Source organism: Panthera uncia, chromosome B1 (genome assembly GCF_023721935.1).
Source record: "Panthera uncia isolate 11264 chromosome B1, Puncia_PCG_1.0, whole genome shotgun sequence".
Classification (NCBI taxonomy): domain Eukaryota; kingdom Metazoa; phylum Chordata; class Mammalia; order Carnivora; family Felidae; genus Panthera; species Panthera uncia.
This window is the reverse complement of record NC_064811.1, coordinates 185,073,083-185,093,671: the sequence shown is the minus strand read 5'-3', so window position 1 is coordinate 185,093,671 and position 20,589 is coordinate 185,073,083. Positions and strand designations below refer to the sequence as shown.

Genomic DNA, 20,589 nt, shown 5'->3' with positions numbered 1-20,589 from the left:
CCCCCCCCCCCCCCAATAAACAAACAAAACAGTAAATTCAGCCCCCAAACAAAGGGTTGTCTTGTTCACAAAATGAACACAGTTTCCAAGCTTGAATGTTCTCCTCGGAGCCTAAATTCTGGTCATTTCCTGGGAGGTTGATTTCTCACTGTCTTCTATCTCAAGCTGCTTTTGTTTTGGGAGCATGCTGTGATGTCACCTTCATGATTGAATGTTGCCTTCTTGAAAATCTCTTATGTTTCATTTCCCAACCTTATAGTTTTGGGGGTAGGGAGTACCCCCAGATTCCTGAAAATGTGAGTTCTTATAGTCAGAATCATGCACATAATTGTACTAAAAAGGTGACTCAGCAGGTTTAGTACTAAAGGCTCAGGCTTAGAAAATGAACATTGTCTGTAGAAGGCTTTAAATATTAAAATAATAGCGTACAGACTTGTGTAAAACAAAAAAGTTGCACCTTTGCTTTTGGAAAAAAAAAATTGCAAACTTGGAACTTATTTTTTTTACCCTTCCCTCTTAGGTCACTTTCTAAACTAGGGTTGGGGGCGTGGGTGGGAATGATAGGTGTGATCGGCAGCCCTTCTCAAGGGCTCTTCCTGGGTACCCTGAGCCCAGGCCCAGTTACTTATTTCCATATCCTGTGTCAGCCCTGGGCTGTGTGCTTGTATAGTTTCTCCAAACACAGTGGAGCTTTCCAGAAAGCCCAAGGAACCGATTTGGTTGTATCTTGGTGGGTTTCTCAGCTCAGATTCTGCTTTGGGAGAATGCAGTTGGGAGTGTGAGGTGTGCCTGCTGTGTCCCTGGGCCTGACCTGTTCTGTGCGGTTACTACGGGCACTGACCAGTCCTGGTACATTTGTCAGCCAGCCTGGGGTTTCCGCGTCTGAATAGCTAAGAGCTGGATGTGAAGAAAAACGAATATGGTAACTCCAGATAAAATGCTTCTGGGGCCAAGGAGGAAAAGGAATGAATTGTGCATGTTTAGGATAAGAAACGTGAACTTGTTTAGGCCACTGGGATCTATTTAGTAAGCTTTCAGTTGTAGTGTAGAATACTGCTCTTGGAAAATTAGGTAAGTTTTTGCGAATACTTCTTTCTTTCCTTTTTTTTTTTAATACATTTTTTAAAATTTTATTTGAGAGAGACAGAGACAGTGCAGGTGGGGAGGAGGCAGAGAGAGAGGGAGACAGAATCCCAAGCAGGTTCTGTGCTGCCAGCACAGAGCCCGATGCGGAGCTTGAACCCATGAAACCGAGAGATCGTGACCTGAGCAAAGCCAAGAGTCGGACACTTAACCGACTGAGCCACCCAGGCACCCCTACAAATACTTATTTCTAAAGTAACCTGAATTTCTGTAGTTCTCAACCACCTGTGTGTATGAGTGACTTTACATTAATGGTAGTAACTAAAATTTTACAGGTGTTTGCTTCTGTCTGCTCATGCAGAACCTTGGTCTGCAGTGCCCCTAGCTGCCCCTCCCCAGACTTCTGAGAGTCCATAGGCAGTGTCTTCTGTATTTGTGAATAAGCTCATTTATATTCCTTCATTTCTGGTGCCTTCAAAGCATTGGAGAGAGGCCTCTCTGCCATCACCACTGTCAGTCTGTGAAAAACCACATTTCTTTTTGGGCAACTAGGGTTTCAATCCCCCAAAGCTGGATATCCAGGTGTGCTTCCTCTGAGCCAAAGCCCCATTATGTACTTCATAGCAGCTGAAGTGTTGCCCCGTTTCTCTAGGGTATGCATCTCAAAATTTTTTTCACCTTGTTACAGAAGCTGAGGAACGAATGCTCCTGTTGGCATTTCCTGGAAGACAGCCCCTTCCCTTTTGTCCACCTGGCCAGGAGCAGCCCTGGGAAGCCAGAGCTTTCTTTCCTAGCATCAAAGCTTTCTGTCTGTAGCCTTGAGCCCATATCTACAAGCCACCTCCCAGAAGGTCTCATTACCCTGTGCAAGTTAGTTCTTAAAATATCTACCTGAGGGCTGCATGCAGGCTTTGCCAACTTGTTACACATGGAATTAACATCTTTAAGTATTCCAGAAATTTCAGTGTGTTTTTTCTGAGACAGTTAATCTCTTTTTCCTTCTGATTTTCTTTTTTCCTGTTTCATTAAACCTTTCTGAGATGATCATCTCTAGATAAATTCAGGAAGTTGCTTTGTTTTCCTGATTTGAATTATGGTTGTTCTTGAGTTTTCTTTTTTTATTATCTCACTCTTAGGCAGTCTCATCCTTGAGCCCCCGTAAAAACCATCCCTACACTCAGGATTAGAGATTTATTCCTCTCTTTCTTTGGGCCTCAGACTCATTTATTCAACTGCTTGACTTGACATTTCCATTTGGCATTTGTCGTGGTGCCTGAAACTCAGCTAGTCCAAGTGTCCCCATCCCTCTTCCATTGTCCTTTATGTCCATGACTGGCACCTCCAAAAGTCAGGTCCCATGGCCAGAAGGCTTTGAGTTCCCTGGACATCTCCTTCTCCTCACTGTGCATATGCTGTCCATCATCAGGTCCTGCCTTCTTACCTCTTGAGTGTCTTGCACCCATCCCCTTCTTTCCATCTCTTCTGCTTTGTCCCAGTTGCCATCATGTCTCACCTAGATGGCTGCAGTAGCCTTTCAACTCCTCTCTCTGTATCCTTGTTGGCATTTTATTTATATTTTTTAAATTTTTAAAATCTTTATTTTTGAGAGAGAGAGAGCGCGTGCACACATGAGCAGGTGAGGGGAAGAGAGAGAGGGAGACACAGAACCTGAAGCAGGCTCCAGGCTCTGAGCTGTCAGTCCAGAGCCTGACATGGGGCTCGAACTCACAGAGTGCGAGATCATGACCTGAGCTGAAGTCAGATGCTTAACCAATTGAGCCACTCAGGTGCCCTGACCTTGTTGCCATTTTAAAAATGCAAACCTAATTCAATCCATCTTCAGCAACAGGTTTAATTAAAATCCGCTAGTGGCTTCCTGTTCTTCCCAGCTCTTCAGCCTCCTCTGTCTTCACTACCTTCATCCTCATACTCCATTCTTAAAGGGCCATGCTCCCTCCATCACTGGAGACTTTGTACATTGCCTCCTTTGCGTGGAGCAGCCCGCTGCCCCCTTGCTTAGTGAACTGCTTCCCCAGACCTCAGTCATCACTTGTGCCGGGACCATCTCCCCCTCTGCTGTGTGGATTCTCCTGGCACCACATACCTTTTCCTTACTGTACCTACCAACGGCTGTAATTTTATATTCCCTTGGATGATTCCTTGTCTGTCTTGATCTCCACAAAGGCAGAAACTCCCCTGTATCTTTAAGAGCATTATTTAGTAGGTGAGCAATAAATCTTTCTTGACCAAATAAATAACTGGGCATTAATAGAGCATTGGCAATAAGATAATGGTTTTGGAGCCACTGTTCTGAATTTGAATCATGGCTCTGCCCTAATAACTGTGAGTATGGGCGACCTGCTTAAGATTTCTGGACCTCATGCCTGGGTGGCTCAGTTGGCTAAGTGTCCAATTTCGGCTCAGGTCATGATCTCACAGTTTGTGGTCTCGAGCCCCACATTATGTTCTGTGCTGACTGCTCAAAGACTGGAGCCTGCTTTGGATCCTATGTCTCCCTCTCTCACTGCTCCTCCCCTACTTGTGCTCTGTGTCTGTCTCTCTCGAAAGTAAATAATAAACATTAAAATACGTTTTAAAAAAACATTTCTAGAGCTCAGTCTCCTTATATGGAAAATGGAGATAATAAATACTTTTCAAGGGTTATTTGGAACAATGTTATAGTATTTGAAAATACAAATTCTAATATTTGTAAAAGTGTTTTGAATATAGGAGGTGTTAAATAGTAGATTTTGCACTATCACTTTTAAAAAAATCTTTTTATTGTAAAATAACAAATGCAGATTCAGAAAATCACAGAAAATAAATGTATGATGAATGATCATAAAGAGAACACCCTTGGAACTTCCAGAAACTCCAGAAGCCCCTCTGTATTTCCACCCAATGTCAGCCCCTCCTCTTCCACTTAAGTAACTCTTGACTTTATAGTATTCACTTCCTTGCATGTTGTTATGGTGTTATCACTCAAATGTGCATCAGTGGACATGATAGGTTTTTTTCCCCCCATTAAAAAAAAAATTAGTTTCTCCTCTATCCTTTTCCTTATGGGATATCCTTATCCTCTTATCCTCTGTCCTTTCTTTGCAATTTATTTGTGAAGAACCTGGAGCATTTGTCCTATGGAGTATCCTGTGGTCTGGATTTTGCTGATTACACGTGAATGATGCAGTTCAACATGTCCTCTCCTTTGTATGTCCCGCAAATTGGCAGCTGGATCCAGAGGTGTGATCAAACTTGTGTTCGATCCATTTGACAGACTGTAGGTGGTGGTGTGATCTTTCATTGGGAGACACAAAACATCTTACTGACTTTTGGTTATATTAGTAGCTGCTGATGGTTGATAGCTAGATCCACTAATTTGTTGGGGGTGACAAAGTGGTAATGTTCAAATTCTGTCATTTACTTTTCATTTATTGCTTTGAATACTTTTTTTTAATTAAAAAATTTTTTTTAAGTTTATTTAGTCACTTAGAGGGAGAGAGAGAGAGAGAAAGAACAAGTCGGGGAGGGGCAGAGAGAGAGAGAGGGAGAGAGAATCCCAAACAGGCTCTGCACCGTCAGCACAGCGCAAAGCCTGATGTGGGGCTTGGACTCAAGAATGGTGAGATGAGAACCGAAGCCGAAGTCAGACATTTAACCAACTGAGCCATGCTGGCGCCCCTGAATACTTTTTTAAAAGAGACCTGTTTCCCTCATCTATTTGGTTACACAGTGGTATACAGTTCATATAGAAAAGCAGAGTAAATGCTAGATTTTCCCCCATTATTAGTTTCTAAAATAATGAGTTGGTTCCCCAACATCCTTTGAAGGTAATCAATTAGTTATGTGTTTTGAAAAAAGAATGTACTACGACCTTGCAGATGAGAACGTAATAGACAGGTTTTGATCAGTTGTAATGATCTTTTTTGAAGCTTCTATAATCCCATCTTTGGCCCATGGGAGCCTTTTGAAGTTGGCTCCAGAGACCTTTCTATATGACCCTACCTTTTGATATGACCCTAATTAGTTTTTAGAGTTTTCTTGCTGTCTGACATAACCGGATATTTCAGGTTCATCTTGAGCAGTTTCTTCTCACACCTGGACTTAGCCATTTCTCCAAAAAGAGCCCTGATTTCTTTTAATGGGAAATGGTATTTCAAGAACTCATTCTGCCTCAGCTCTGAGTAGCACAGCCAAGACCCGGACCCAGCTGTTGGGACTTGATTTGCTTTATTTGTTTGTAGGGTGACCAACCGACCTGATTTGCTTCCAACTGTCTTGGTTTTAGTGCCAAAAGTTCTGTGCCCCAGGGGAAAAAAATAAAACTCATTCTAGGTGTTAAGGAGGCTTGTTGCTATTGGTTTGGTCATTGTTTCTTGGCTTTCTCTACGGAGAGATCTGGAAAAGTGTGTTTTGCAGAGAATTCTCTCAGGTGTTAGCTTTATTTACTTCATAGGTCTTCTTAAAGGCAAGTAACACTTTGAACAGTGCTTTGTAATCATCTTTGCCACTTGCTTATCGTAGCCTATCTTGGCATTGTTAACGGGTTCAGGGAAATAGGTTGTATGGTCTCCATTTAATTCATTGCATTCCAGTCCATGGTTGTGTATACAGTAGACACATACGAATATCAAAGAGTAAATGCCTTAGTAATTGTTGTAGCTAAACTTAATATTTATTGTACATACTCTATGTAGCTGGATGTATTACCTAATTTAAATTTTAAACCTACCATGTGAGTTAGGACTGTTCATCTCATTTTACAGATGGGAAAACTTAGGTTTAGAGCAGCTGAATACTGTATCCAGTCCACATAGCAAGTGGAGGAACCAAGAATTAAACCCAGGTCTCTCTTACCCTGGAGTCCATACACTTAACCACTTTATTACCCTTTTAATTATTAAAGATCAATCTCACCTGATTGAGGTTTAAAAAAATTTGAAATTCTTTGGGATGGTTCTAGGATTTGTTTAGGAATTGATGTCACTTTAGAAGTCTCAGGATGAACTAGAATCATGTCCCAACTACCCCTTCTATGCTCATGATGATCATTTCTAATTGAGGAAGGCTGTTTTTGTTTTCCTGCTGAATCTGGATGAGGCCTCAGAATCAATATACTTTTCAATATAGTATTCCAGGCAATTAGTAAATATTTACTAGAGTTGGCACATAATGTGAAACCCATCTGCCATTCTGAGTGAGAACGTCCGAGAAGGGCAGTGATCCCTCTGGATTCCCGTAGCACATTTCTGTCCCTGTATTACTGTCATCATTGTGCTGTATCATAAGTCAGTCACACACTCTTCTCATCTGCTCTGGTAAAAACTAGTTTTCTAAACTATGATCCATAAATGCTTAATTCTTGGAGTTTCTTTTAGGTACACTTCAAAAACTAGAGGCAGGATGAGAGGCTTGTTTCATCACATAAATTTGAAAAACTAAGTTCTTGAAACTTTCTATTTTAACGTTGAGAAATCCTATAATAAAGGTACCTGTCAAACTGTTTTTAACCCTGTGTTTTTGGAGCGCCTGGTGGCTCAGTGGGTTAAGCGCCCACTCTTGATTTCGGCTCAGGTCATCATCTCACAGTTGGTGAGATTGAGCCCCATGTTGGGCTTTGCCCTCCGAGCATGGAGCTTGCTTGGGATTCTCTCCCTTTCTCTGCCCCTCCCCTTCCTGCCCCCCTTCCCTACATGGTCTCTTTCTCTCTTTGAAAATAAATAAACATGAAAAAAACTTAGACCCCCTGTGTTTTCTACATGTGACCAATCCCTATCCCCCCCTTTTTTTTATTAAACAATAAAGACATCTGTTAAGAAATAATACACAATCTAAAGGTCTAGAGGTAGGACAGGCCCCTTGTGGGGAATGTCAAGCCTCCATCACCATTTCTTGTATTTCTTCTGCCCTCTCCTGAGGTGGATTAACTCTTAGACTAGTGGCCAGATGATGGTAGCAGCCTCAGGTACCACAGCCACACCAGATGATATCCAGAGGAAGAAAGTCCCTTTTGGGAACAAGGAAAAGGTTACTACAAATGCCTCTGGCAATCTTCTCCTCACATCTTACTGGCTAGGTTTGGGCAAGGGGACAGGATTTCTGTGATTGACCTGGGTCAACCTTTAGAAAGGAAAGAAATTAGAGTCAAAACAATAAGTACTTCTTAGTTTTCATGACTAGGGCTCCCCTGTCTTTTTAGCCTGTCTTCCACACTTCTGCTCATTCTTAAATCTACCTTTTGGGGCGCCTGGGTGGCTCAGTCAGTTAAGCTTGATTTTGGCTCAGGTCATGATCTTGTGGTTTGTGAGATCGAGCCCCTTGTCAGGCTCTGTGCTGACCGTGCAGAGCCTGCTTTGGATCCTTTCTCCCCTCTCTCTACCCCTCTCCCCCTCATTCTGTCTCTCTAAATAAATAAATAAATATCCAAAAATATATATACCTTCTGTTCCTGATTTTACCCTCGTGTGGTGTATGTGCGAGTAACCACATGCCTCTGAGAAGGCCACAGCCCCCGTTTCTGTCCTTTCACTTCTGCTTGTTAAAGGCCCATTTCAATTGTCCTTCCGTCCTTTACCAATAAGTCAGCTTTACCTGCTTTTTGGTTCTGCCCAGTAAATGTTTATTGTGGCGAGGAGAGGGAAAAGTCTGGGTTAATTCCAGGGTCTGGCATGGGAGGATAAATGACTTCAGGAACCATTTGTGTAGGTTTGGAACAGTGGTGGGTAGTGGGTTTTTGCCGTGTAGAGTTTGAGAGGCCTGTGGATATGTTCAGCCTGCAGTTAGGTGTGCAGGTCTGCAATCTGAGGGGGAGGCCAGGATGAAGGGAGTAGATTTGTTGGCGGTCCGGATACAACACGGTAGTCAAAACTACAGAGTTGATGAGACTGCCCAGGACAGCCTATAATGGTTGAAACCAGGGAGCAAAGGCAGGCCGAGGAGGAGCCGTCCACTGCGGTGTGAGGGCAAACAATGCCGAGACTGTGTGTAGGAGAGAAGAGGCAAGAGAGAAGCAGGGAATAAGTGGCAAGTAGCGTCAGGTGTAGCAGAGAGGTCCAGAAGGAGGACCGAGAAGTGTCCACTGGGTCTGACAACTGGGAGGGTCTTTGGAGACTTGTGACAGTGGTGGTTGGGGAGGCAAAGATGGATGTGGGGGCAGAAATGATATCCTTGTGGGTGAAGAGCGAGGAGGAGGTGAGGAAGGAGAGACAGTATGTGGACGGTGCTCTCTAGAAGCTTGACTGAGGAGGAAAGAAGGGAAGGGAGCATTGATAGGATTGTGTGTGTGTTGGGGGTGGGGGGGGTGCTTTTTGTTGAGTGGAGAGATGTAAACACATTTCTGAGTTAAAGGGGAATCTTGAAAAGGAGACCGGAAGGGCCTGAAAGTCTCAGCTAGAGAATGATTGATAGGGTGGTGTCTAGGCACACAGGACCAGAGCACGGGTGGAGGGTTTGGGCTTGTGACTAGTGGGAAAGAAGTACAAAGGGGAGGGTATAGAGAGAACCTCTTAGGAGGTTGGCAGGGAATTCAGATGTTTCAAGCTGGCCCCTACTTTCTCGGTAAGTAGGAAGTCAAGTCAATTGCTGACGGTTAAGACAATGACCCGTGCAGAGGGTAATTTGAAGATAGGTGGCAAAAAGTTTGGGGGAAAAATAACTATTGGAGAAAATACCAGCAAAGTCATTTATTGAGCCCTTACTATAGTAAGTATATTCTCATTTAGTCCTCACAGGGACCCCCATGAGATAGTTACTCTTAGCCCCATTTTGTGGACCAGGAAACAGTTTTAAAGAGGTTAAGTGACTTGCTAAAGGTGTCAGGTTATGAACCAGGGATCCAGGCTTTTTCTGACACTGGAACCAGCCTCTCAGTCTTTATGCTCTACGGCCACACAGCGGGGAGGAAGCCTAGCAAGGATAAGTGGGCAGATTGTTTTATTTATTTAGTTTGGTTTAGTTTTTTAAGATCTGAGCACAGGAGTTGCAATTTTATTTTTTTATTAAAATTTTTTTAAAGTTTGTTGATATATTTTGAGAAATAGACACACACACACACACATACACACACACAGCACGAGTTGGGGAGGGGCAGAGAGAGAGGGGGAGAGAGAATCCTAAGCGGACTCTGCTCTGCCAGCACAGAGCCCGACTCGGGCTCTATGAGATCCTGACCCAAGCTGAAAGCATGACATGACACTTAACTAACTGAGCCACCCGGGGTGGGGGTGGGGGGCCTGGGCAGATTGTTTTAGAGTTAAGTGCAGTTTGTGGGTTGGAGGCCAGGAGAATGTGGTGACACCCACTGGCATGGTTGTGATACGTTTGCAGGAGGAGCACTCGGCTCCTGCAGTGGAGCCGAGAAAGAGCCAGGCCGTGGGACAGACCAGGGTATGGGAATCCTGATGGGAGCTGCTCAGGCGTCCGCTAAACCAAGGAAGGAACCGAGGCCAGGAGGGAGCTTAGAGGAAGGGGACGGGTAGAAGAGATTGTAAGTCTACCAAGAAAGACCTTGAGGTGGCCACGAGAAAGGGGGAGAAGAGAGGAGGGTCCTGGAGCTGAGGAGCCGAGGCACCGTGTTGTGGATGTGATGTGCCCCGATGTTCCACGTTGTTCATCTTCCTATTTCTTTTGTGACTGAAGGAGTTGCGTCCAGAAGCTCTCTGATAAAATGATGTCTGAGAAGAAAGCTTGCATTGTACATTATGAAATCAGGCGGTGGGAGAGACTAAGGGTGTGTAGAGTGGGGGTGCTGTCTCTCGACTGGCCCAAGGTCAGCTCTGGCAATTCCAGTGTCCCTTATGGCATTTGCTTGGAACTGTACTCAGGTGATTTTTACCGATTAAAGGCAATAGCAGTTAGGTAATAACGTGGTTGTTTTTCTTTAGAGGAGCTTCATTCAGTGCCTGTACTCAGTGTAGGCCATTCTAGGACTACAAATACTTTTTGATTCAAGCACTACATTTAAAACTACCTCTTGGGGAGCCTGGGGGGCTCAGCTGGTTAAGCTTCTGACTTTGGCTCAGGTCAAGATCTCACAGTTTGTGAGTTCAAGCCCTGCAGTGGGGGCTGATAGCTCAGAGCCTGGAGCCTGCTTTGGATTCTGTGTCTCCCTCTCTCTCTGCCCACCCAGGCGCCCCGGAAGTTTTGTTCTTTGAATTTTAACATGAATTTTTGATGGAAACGGTAGGAATAATTTTTATGATCTACATCTATGCTGGGACAGTTAACTTTTTACCCATTAGTTAGAAGGGACGTAAAGTCAACTTCTTTGAATAGTTTCCATTGAATTCATTTTGATTTTATCCAACCACTGTTTTTATGGCAATAATTCATCTCCCACATTTCAGTATCTTGTATATCTGTGTGTTGCCTGAGCCACTGTACATGGAACTCAGCTTTTTGCTTTAAGGGAACTATGGAAATAGAGATACTACTGAATTAGATTACCAATATAATATTTTTCTAACTTGGTAGTCACTAAATATCTAATCACCGGTTTTTATTTAAAAGCTAGCCAACAAATTAATAATAGTATTATGGTATTTCAGAACAACAATGGAATATTAAAAAAAAAAACAGTGATTGCTTTTGTTACTAAAGGACTCTGTGAAAAAAGGAATTCTATGTGACTCCTCTCTATTTGTTGAGTTACATGAAAGCCTTGAAGCAGAGGTAACCACTCTCTCTCCTTTATCATTTGTGTTGAGTGGTTTCAGTGATGTTGATTTCATTCAACTCTGATGAAATGAGAATAATTCTTGTAATATACCTCAAATATGTATTAACTTAAATTCTTATGGAATGATCTCATGGGTTGATTGTATACTGAGTAACTTTTCTTCCATGACCTGGGCTGAAGATCATAATGTAGAGAAGATACCAGAATAAGGAAGAATATTAGAATTCCAAAGCACAACCTTCCTCAGTGGTATGGCTAGCCTAACTTAATCTCTTTAAAACTGTTTCCTGATCCATAAAACAGGGATAACATTATCTCATGGGGTCACTGAGGATTAAATGACAATGTACTTAGGATACAGCCCAGTACAACATTAAGGACTCAATAAATGTTTTTGCTGTTATTATCTCTAAGAGTTCTTTTTCTAAACCTTTTGCCACCTCTTTTACTTGAAGATAAGCTTCCGTCAAAAATAGATTAAGGCCCTTGAGCACAGAGAATATAATTTATTTACCTTTGTCTCTGTGGTACCCAACTAAGAGGCAGACACACAGAGTCCTCAGTAAATGTTAGATGATTGAATGAATGGATGGCAATGTGATTCCTATCATGGAAGCCTGTGATTTCCCTCGTGAACTCAAAATTACAATGGAAGTCAGCAACAAAATGGTTATAGAATTTTTATTACATGAACCTTTTCAGGTATGCACAAAGCTAATGTCAGTTTTCAATTACCCTTCCTGAGACAATTTGCTTTTCCTCATTCTCCTCCTTCTAGCCCTGGTATCTGTTCTGCACTTACCAGTTTAGGCAAACTGCTGTCTGCCTGTGTACTTTCAAGTGCATGTTATTACTTCAGTTTCCAAACCTGTGTCTGATTTGAGATATACTTAAATTTCTCTTAAAATCAAGTGAAGTGTGTTTTCTAAGGATCTTCAGATTTGAGTCCTTGACGTTAGAAGTGAAACACATCTCCCTTCCCGTTAGTCTAATTCTTCCAACTGAGTGGAAAAACAATCCTAAATACATTAACCTACCTCAAAATCTATCTCTGTTGATCAATTAGTAAAGAACTATTCATTTTTCTCCTGCAAAGTAGTTTATTAACCAAAAAATCTGCTTGTGACAGTAAGACCTGAAACCATGAAAGTCATAATACTAATCACACGTAATAGAACTACAATCATTTTTTGCGAAGGAAATTATCATTGTAAAAAAATTTAGACTATGACTCTTGGAACTGTAATAAGAACCTATATTTGTAAACTGCTTTGTAATTTTAAAGCACTTTTACTGCATTATCCTTCTTGAGATGCAGAATCATCCTTTAATATAAATAGAGCAAAAATTATTTAAATTGAACTGAATCTCAAAGAGGTGAATATGTTTACTATAACTCAGCAAGAAAATGGCAAAGAACCAACTACAGCCTACATTTTCTGGGTCTTAATGTAGTATTTTTGCCATTATAATGTAATGTCATATGCTTTTCCCATAGTAATAATAGGGGGATTGTGCTCCAGCATAAAGCACATTTGAATTTCATATTTGTTCAGAGAAAGGGTCTGATTTCATACTCTTTCATGGGATCTAGTCTCAGGTCTATCCCAGCTGAAGAATATCTTTCATTATAGAAATATAAACAGAACCTTGATTCCTATATGTGATGCATACAGGCAGGGTTGGCCTTTAGCCTGAACCCAACCATACTTTGATAAACGGTGTAATAAGCTACGGGAGCTACTGATGATCTAATCTACCATTCATCTCTTGCCAAGTTCATTTTAGGTAGAATCACGATAGGGATTTATATTTCTGGAGGCCAAGTTGGCTTCACGGCCCACATATTCCTCAGGCTAGAGAAGGCCCTGTCTTGCTCCTGCCTCTGGGTCCATTACTCATTTCCCTGTCTGGAAGTACCCTGCAGCATCGGGTTTTCCAGGCCCATAGTGCAGGGTTGGCTGAAGAGGCTGGAAAGGGATTTTTCCAGTTCAGCTTTGCATATTTTGTGCTTCACAGCATCTCCTACACCCTCCTACCATGCCCCATTCAATTCCTTCAGTTTCTTCTTAGCTCGGAAGACTCCATGAAGCACAAAATTCTTGAGGTACACAGTCCTTTGAATGAAGTCAGACTCCAAATCCAACTATATATTTAATAGACACTTAGTAGTTTTTTAGATTGTTTCTGGTGGTCCTACACTTAGATCAATAGCATAGAAATGAAAATATTTTTTCATTTAAAAGAGAAAGAGGGGCACCTGGGTGGCTCAGTCGGTTAAGCATCTGACTTTGGCTCAGGTCACGATCTCATGGTCTGTGGGTTTGAGCCCCATGTTGGGCTCTGTGCTGACAGCTCAGAGCCTGGAGCCTGCTTTGGATTCTGTGTCTCCCTCTCTCTCTGTCCCTCCCCCACTCATGCTTTGTCTCTCTCTCTTTCTCAAAAATAAACAATAAAAAGTTTTAAAAAACTAGGAAGAAAATGGTGGAGACAAAGTAAATGAATAGTAATAGAAGAATAGTTACATTGTGGTAGAAGTCATTCAAAACAATATATTCCAAGTCTTATTTCATAAAAGATGCTCATAATACTAACTATGAAAAGCCAGCTGCAGGGGTTCCTGGGTGGCTCAGTTGGTTAAGCGCCCCGACTTCGCCTCCGGTCATGATCTTAGGCTTTGTGGGTTCAAGCCCCGCGTTGGGCTCTGTGCTGACAGCTCAGAGCCTGGAGCCTGCTTTGAATTCTGTGTCTCCCTCTTTGCTCCTCGCCTGCTTGCGTGCTCTCTCTCAAAAATTAAAAATAATAAAAACATTTTAAAAATTTTTAAAAAATTAAAAAGAAAAGCCAGTTGCAGAGCTGTGTGAATACTGTTATCTTAATTTATTTTAAAAAGTAGGAAAATGATAAAAGTACCAATAATCTGAATTATTGTGTTACCAGGCACTGTTGTAAGTGCTTAATGTGTAGTAACTCATTTAATGCTCTTATCAACCTGAAGAGGTAGGTACTATTGTTATCTTTTATTTATTTATTTTTGGGTACTATTGTTATCTTTATTTTAGAGATGAAGAAATTGAGGTTCAGAAAAATAGGTTCCCAAAGTTACATAGTAAGTGTTGGAGTCACCGTCTGAGAGGAAATGCACCAGAATGTCAATAATCATTTCTGGATTAATGGTGTTATGGGTCAGTTTAATTCTTTTATATCTATAATGTTGAACGTGTCTCTACTCTTTATATTGCTGTAAATAGCATTTTAAAAAGAAATAAAGCATGTTTGGAATCTAGAAAAACAATAAGAGGACATTTATAGGTTTGAATTTCAAAGAAGCCTTTTCTCTTATATCTGAAGTAGATATTATACTTGATTTTTTTTTTTTTTTAAGTTTGAGAGACAGAGCAGAGGAGGGGCAGTGAGAGAGATAAAGAGGAGAATCCCAGGCAGGCTCCGTGCTGAGCTCAAACTCAACAAATCGTGAGATCATGACCTGAGCCAAAACCAGGAGTTGGATGCTCAACTGACTGAGTCACCCAGGTGCCCCCAAATTGTACTTGGTTAAGAGGGGACAATAGACGCAAATACCACTACTTTCTATCAGTACAATCTCCCCAGTTGATAACCTCTCAGTATGTGACAATGTGTTTGACAATTTTCTTTTATCAGTAAAGAGAACAAGACCTTTTTTAGTTCGTGATTAAACATTGTAAAGCACAATCCAGGAAACTGGCTTCTGATCAAACCGGGTTTTGTTTGAACATTCAAATACTTCACCAGCAATAGAGTGTAAAGGCACATACACTGTAGAACATCTCCAGGAAATGTACACTTTACTCCCTCTAAAGTGTAGCTTCAAAGGCAAAAATATTTCAAGAACAATATGTTTTATTATCTCGGCTCTTGTTTTCTGGTTACTTAACTTTTCAGCCCTTCTTTTTCGCATTTGTTTCCAGCATTTCTTTCCTTTCAGAAAACCAACCAGCCAGCCATCCAACTAGCCCGCCGATTAGCCTCAAATGTGTTGAAAGTTGGTAACATTTTGAGTTTTATCAGTGATCATGGCTCTATTTGCTAGTAGGTGCCAGGCACTCTGCTAATAAACGCGTTCTGTGCGCCAGCAGTGACACAGTAGAGGGCCGTGGTTTGAATGTGGCACATGGTTTGGCCCAGACAGCGTAAGCCCACAGTGTTGGGGAATGAAATTGAATTACTTGTAGACAACATCTGAAATTTTTGATTTCCGTTTTTTGCAGAAGAGAGTTGGAACATCTAGCAGGTACAGCTATGGCCACCCCCTTAACTCACTTATATTCCTTACCAGGCTCCTGCTGTGTTTTTTCATTTTGGGACCCCTGATGTTAGTTATTTAATCCTTTGAGGTATTATAAGCCCTCTTAAGCTAGAGAGGGAATTGGCTGGGTCAAGGATCTGCCATTAGTAAAAAGCACTGTTGGACTTGAGAGCCCGTGTTCTTTCTACTCTGCGCTGCCCTCATAGCTCTGTAACGTGGCTCCTCAGCTTCCGTGTTGGGCCATGACGTTTATTACTCGTGTCACAATCTTCTGTCAGTGTCTTAGTCAAATGAGACGAATTTTCAATTATTTCAGTCCTTTCCTATCTTCCTGAGATAGCCTTTCAGGTTTCTTAGTCCCTTATCTTCGGAGGAAGGTTCTGTGTGATTCTTGGATTTCTTTGGTTTTTGGAGAAATTATTTTCTGAGGCTGAGGCAGAATATGATTGGCTTGAAAGGAGCTAAGGTTTTGAGAATAACATAGTTTGAGAATGAGAATATTAGTCACGGGATCCCAGTACTTGTCAGATGCTGAGAATACTTGGAAAGACTCAGCCATGTGACGGCTCCATGTGGTTAATGGTGATGATCAGGGCTTTGTGTTTGTTTTCCTAAGATAAATCACGGTTTCAGTACCTTATAAGAAATTACACCCATCAGTCTTTCAACTCTGTGCAACTGTTTTTCTTCTGAAAACAGACCAAAATACATTACAAAAATTTTTGTTTTCACCGTATAAGCATATACTGAAGGAGGGTGACATTTGTTTATTTAAGGAGCCCAGGTAATGGGCATGAAAGCAGTTCCAAGTCATGGGCTGGCTGTCCTGGCCCCATCTGTGCTCCCACAGGAAGCAGCACAGTAAGCAATGTCCTGCTTATAAACAGTGGACAATGAGGTACATGTCTTGGCTGAATTCCAGGTGGTTCCTGGTTGTTTAGTTGCTAATGATGTCAGAGTACCCAGGTTTCTCTGCATGGGTTTTCTCTGGATGTTGGTTCCTCAGAAGAGGGTGTCTTTAGCTCTGACACAAAGACAGTTTGAGTATATTTTGGCTATAGACTAAAACCTGATATTTCAGGAGTGAATAGAAAGCCGATACATATTCAGCAAAGGGTTTATTGATATGGTATCTGCTCCTTGATGCTGGAGGATTTAGTTACATATATTAGAGAAAAGCTTTCCGGTTTTGCTCTGTCTTTGGAAAGCATTTTTAAAATCAGCAGTTCTGTGTCGAGACGTCATTTTCTCTCCAGAGAACTCACCGAGTGATTAAAAATGATTTCAAGTTAGTTTTCAGCTAGCTTTAAATCTTAAAATGAAGACAGAATTCACTTGTTTTAATTAAATAAAAAATGAGGTGTATTTTTTACCTGACAGTGGTACTAGTTAGCCAAAAGCTTTTGTGAGTTAACAGTGTGATACGGATACTAAAAACTTTAGTGACAGCCGAGTAGTCGGACGACATTCAAAGTCCTAATTTCTGGACTTGAAATCTTCCTGAAAATTTCTATCACTTATTCTTTGTTACAGTGGGCGAAGTACAGACATTTTTATTTCCTCTTTCCTAATACTGGCATTTTAGGAAAGAGATTGTCGGGAAGAGGTGGGCTTTCTTTGAGAAATGAGGCCTGTGCCAGTGCGGATAGGGCAAGTTAGCATTTGCCTTAAAGGACGAGTCTTTGGGGGAAGTCTCTGCCATGTGGAGTTTCTTTTTTCAACCCTATAAATAGAAGGAAAATGAAGACAATTTTGGCTCAACTGCCCTGAGCCACAGGAATTTATTCAAATTTTGCATTTGTTGCAGCTAGCTAGCTTTCTCCCCTTCCTCTCCATTCTTCCCTTTCCCTCCTTTCTTTTCCTTCCTTTTCTTTCTCCACCCTGGGGTAAAGATTAGTAAATTCCATCTTTGTGATCTAAAAGCAATAGACTATGTGTGGTAGTGACTAACTTATACTCTGTGTAGTCATTTAGACATGAGATTCTGGCTCCGTAAATACTAAATCCTTAAAAAAGGAATTTTCACGCATGGTTTCCTAGTTATTTTGAGCGCATGATTTTTTTTTCTTTTTTTTTCTTTTTTAAATAATCTTCCTGTTCCTGTTACTTAGTGATTCTCCATCAGGCTGTTAGGGATGGGATAGGGATGATGAACTTTTTTCTTTCGGGTGAGGGCCAGTGACCTTGGGGGATAGCGTGTGGGGAAATCCACAACCCCAGATTGGAAAAACGCACAGAAAAAATAATAGAGCTTTTACTTAAAGAGCCAAAATAGAGAACATTACTCTCATAAGCTTTTTAGATTAAAGAGCGTAAAGGACTTAGATACAGTCAGTAGTGACAGACATGTTTATGTATGTATCACATCTAAGTATGAAGCAGAGAGAGAAAAGAAGTTTGTAGACAGATGGCAAGAAGTAGTAGAGCCACAACTAGGAAAACAGAAAACAGTAAGAGGTAAGAATGAAAACATTAAGTTTTGGAGGAATTTGTGAAGAAAGACACAATAAGCACAGAATATGCTTACGTATCCATGTGCTGTCTGTCCGTCACATTCACAACTGCTTCTCTCCCAGCCCTGATAGGCAGTTTCCATTTCAAGAACCCCAAATTGGGACCATCTCAAATAAGTGTTGTTTGGTTGTAATTTCTCATCCAACTAATATTATGTACTAAAACTACCATATCTAGATTTGGGAACCCAAAAACTTGAGAAATTATGATTAGAATTACTCATTAGAATAGCACTCTAAAAGTGTTAGTTCAAAACAACTGTCTAAAAAATGGGTAAGTGTGAAAATATCTGTCTGGTATTTTAGGAATGCCTAGAATTTGGGGCGCCTGGGTGGCTCAGTCGGTTAAGCATCCGACTCTTGGTTTTGGCTCAGGTCATGATCTCACAGTTCGTGGGTTTGAGCCCCGCTTCAGGCTCTGTGCTGGTGGTGCAGAGCCTGCTTCAGATTCTCTCTTTGCCCCTTCCCCACCCTTCCGACTCCCCCCACCCTCGTGTGGGTGCACGTGCACTTTCTCAAAATAAACTTAAAAAAAATTGCTAGAATTTTAAAATTCCTCGTTTACTCAATTTTTCTCACAAACTAAATGTAAAAGTTACAACAGAATATACTTACATTAAATTTTATAGCAAGCTGAGAGACTAAAAAATAGTTTTAAGTGGTTGAGAGTGTACTTTATTCACTAATGACTTTGTCTATAGGTAATGAGTAAGGTTTTTGTTTTGTTTTGTTTTTTTTTTTGGTAACTCCTTGGGAGAGTGTGGAATGTTACGCTAATTTGTAGCATAAAGGGATTCTTTTCTTTCATGAGTGCAACACTTTCATCTTAAGGCTTTTAAAAGTATTTCAACTAAGGAATCTTAAAACTATGGCTTTTTGTTTTTAATAACAAAGAAAATGGATGACACTTTGGCACTCTACCCATGGATAGTATGGAACTAAGCTAAGGACTAGAAGTTCTCCACTCCAGGTTGGGTGGCCCAGGGCCGTGGGGTTGAATGCAGTTGTAGTGGGGTGGCCCTGCCTGGAGAACAAAGTTGTTTCCTCATGCTTGTTTGTTGGTTGAGCGTGGTAGTCATATTAGCCATTTGGATCTCAGTAGTGATGTGGTAATGCTAGTCAAGCATGTGTAATATTTCCCATGCACAGGGGAGTATCCTACATCTTGTTAATATTACTCAGTTTCTATTTATCCTCCAAAACCAAATAAGTGGGCCCAATCACATAATAACATGTTTTCAGTCACTTTGGTGTGTGACCAATTAAAACAATTTATTCTGTAAATAGTCTTACTAGCCAGATAGTAGGATTTTAATTCTTTATATTATCCCACCCCCTTTTTTTGTGTGCCAAGTAGTATCTTTGTACAATTAAAAATTCTAAAGCATACTGTTACACAGACATATGTGGAGTAAGAAGTAATGGAGTGGAGTAAAAACTTATGCCCCTGCCTAGAAGAAACTACTTTTAATAGTTTCGTGTATATACTCCCAAACATTTCCCACCATGGAAAACTTTCCATGAAGGTATATATATCCCTAATTCATTCTTTTTTTTTTTTTTTTTTAATGGAATGCTTCGCAAATTTGCATATCATCCTTGAAAAGGGGCCAGGTTAATCTTCTCTGTATTGTTCAAGCCAGTTCATTGTTTTTAATGGCTGCGTTACATTCTCAAATATGGGTGCAACATAATTTAGCTCTGACTATTGATAGACACTTGGGTTTTTTCTTTTTATTTAAAAAAAAATTTTTTTTTTAACGTTTATTCATTTTTGAGAGACAGAGAGCAAGAGGGTGGGGGGAAAGAGAGAGGGAGACACAGAATCCAAAGCAGGCTTCAGGCTCTGAGCTGTCAGCACAGAACCTGACGTGGGGCTTAAACCCAGGAACCCATGAGATCATGACCTGAGCCGAAGTCGGACACCTAACTGATGGAGCCACCCAGGTGCCCCATGGGTTTTTTCTAATTTCTTGCCCTTAAAGTCAACAGAGCAAGGAAGTTCTTTGCATACTTTTTTGCATATTCGCAAAAATATCCGTTGGTTGGATTTCTAGGAGTAGAATTGGCTAAATGAATTTGTAGCTCATAGAAGTAGACATTTCCCCCAATGATGTATGAAAATGAGTATTTTTAGGTATCTTTGCCAATATTTGAGAGTAGGTACCTTTTCCCCCCGCTTTGGCAGTTTGAGATCTCATTGCTCTAATTTGTGTTTCTCTAACTAAAAGGAGGTTGCGTATGTATTTCTTTTCATATATTTATTGGTATTTTTTTATCTTTTATGATTGCCCTTTTAATTGCTTGATATCCTTTTATTTTTCTTAGCAGCTCTGTATATATTAAATAATAGTCCTTTGTGATATATGTTGCAGATATTGTCTCCTTCTCTTATCATTTATATTTTATAGTGTCTTTGGTCACACAGGAGTTGTCTAGTTTATGTAGTTGTATTTGTCAGTTCTTTTTCTTCTTTAAAACTTTTGAATTTTGTGTCTTATTTTAGGGAGGCCTTCTCCATCCCAAGATTATAAACAGCTTCTCCCTTATTCCCTTTGAATACATTTTTAGTTTAACAAAATACTTTGTTGGTTATCAATTTGGGATTATTTATGTTTAAAGTATGAGGTAAGACTCTAACCTTTCTCCACACGTGAATATCCAGTTATCCCAGCGCCATTTATTGAATAGTCTGTTTTTGTGCTCGCTTCGGCAGCACATATACTGAATAGTCTGTTTTCCTCACTGATTTCAAATTTTCTTATGTTCTTCTCATATGTAGATGCATTTGTTTTTGTACTTCTGCTGATCTGTTGATTTGTTTATTCCTCCTCTGGCATCATGTTGTTTTGATATCTGGTAGGGAAAATCCTTCCTTTCTTTTTAAAAATACCTTAACCTCAAGCATTTATTTACTTTTTCCAGAAGAACTTCTTAATCTATTAATATCAAAATATCTTGTTTAAATGGTATTTTATACTTTGGTTTTATTTTTATATATGATTTATTCATTCAGTAATCTGTATCTTTTT

At 40.7% G+C, this 20,589-nt stretch overlaps 1 protein-coding gene and 1 pseudogene across 10 annotated transcripts in view; one reads left to right on the top strand and one right to left on the bottom strand.

Annotated features, from left to right (window-relative positions):
* Nucleotides 1–20,589, top strand: part of SNX25 (sorting nexin 25) — a 135,281-nt gene that overhangs the window by 7,698 nt on the left and 106,994 nt on the right. Inside the window, exon 1 of one of the 10 annotated variants that reach the window (XM_049632532.1) lies at nt 13,617–13,941. The exons of the other annotated variants lie outside the window; for them this stretch is intronic. Coding sequence (XP_049488489.1) covers nt 13,906–13,941 — 36 coding nt within the window. The 5' untranslated portion in view covers nt 13,617–13,905. Of the gene's footprint in view, nt 1–13,616; nt 13,942–20,589 lie in introns of those variants that run through there. 10 annotated transcript variants of the gene reach the window in all.
* LOC125924146 (uncharacterized) lies at nt 19,120–19,217 on the bottom strand (annotated as a pseudogene).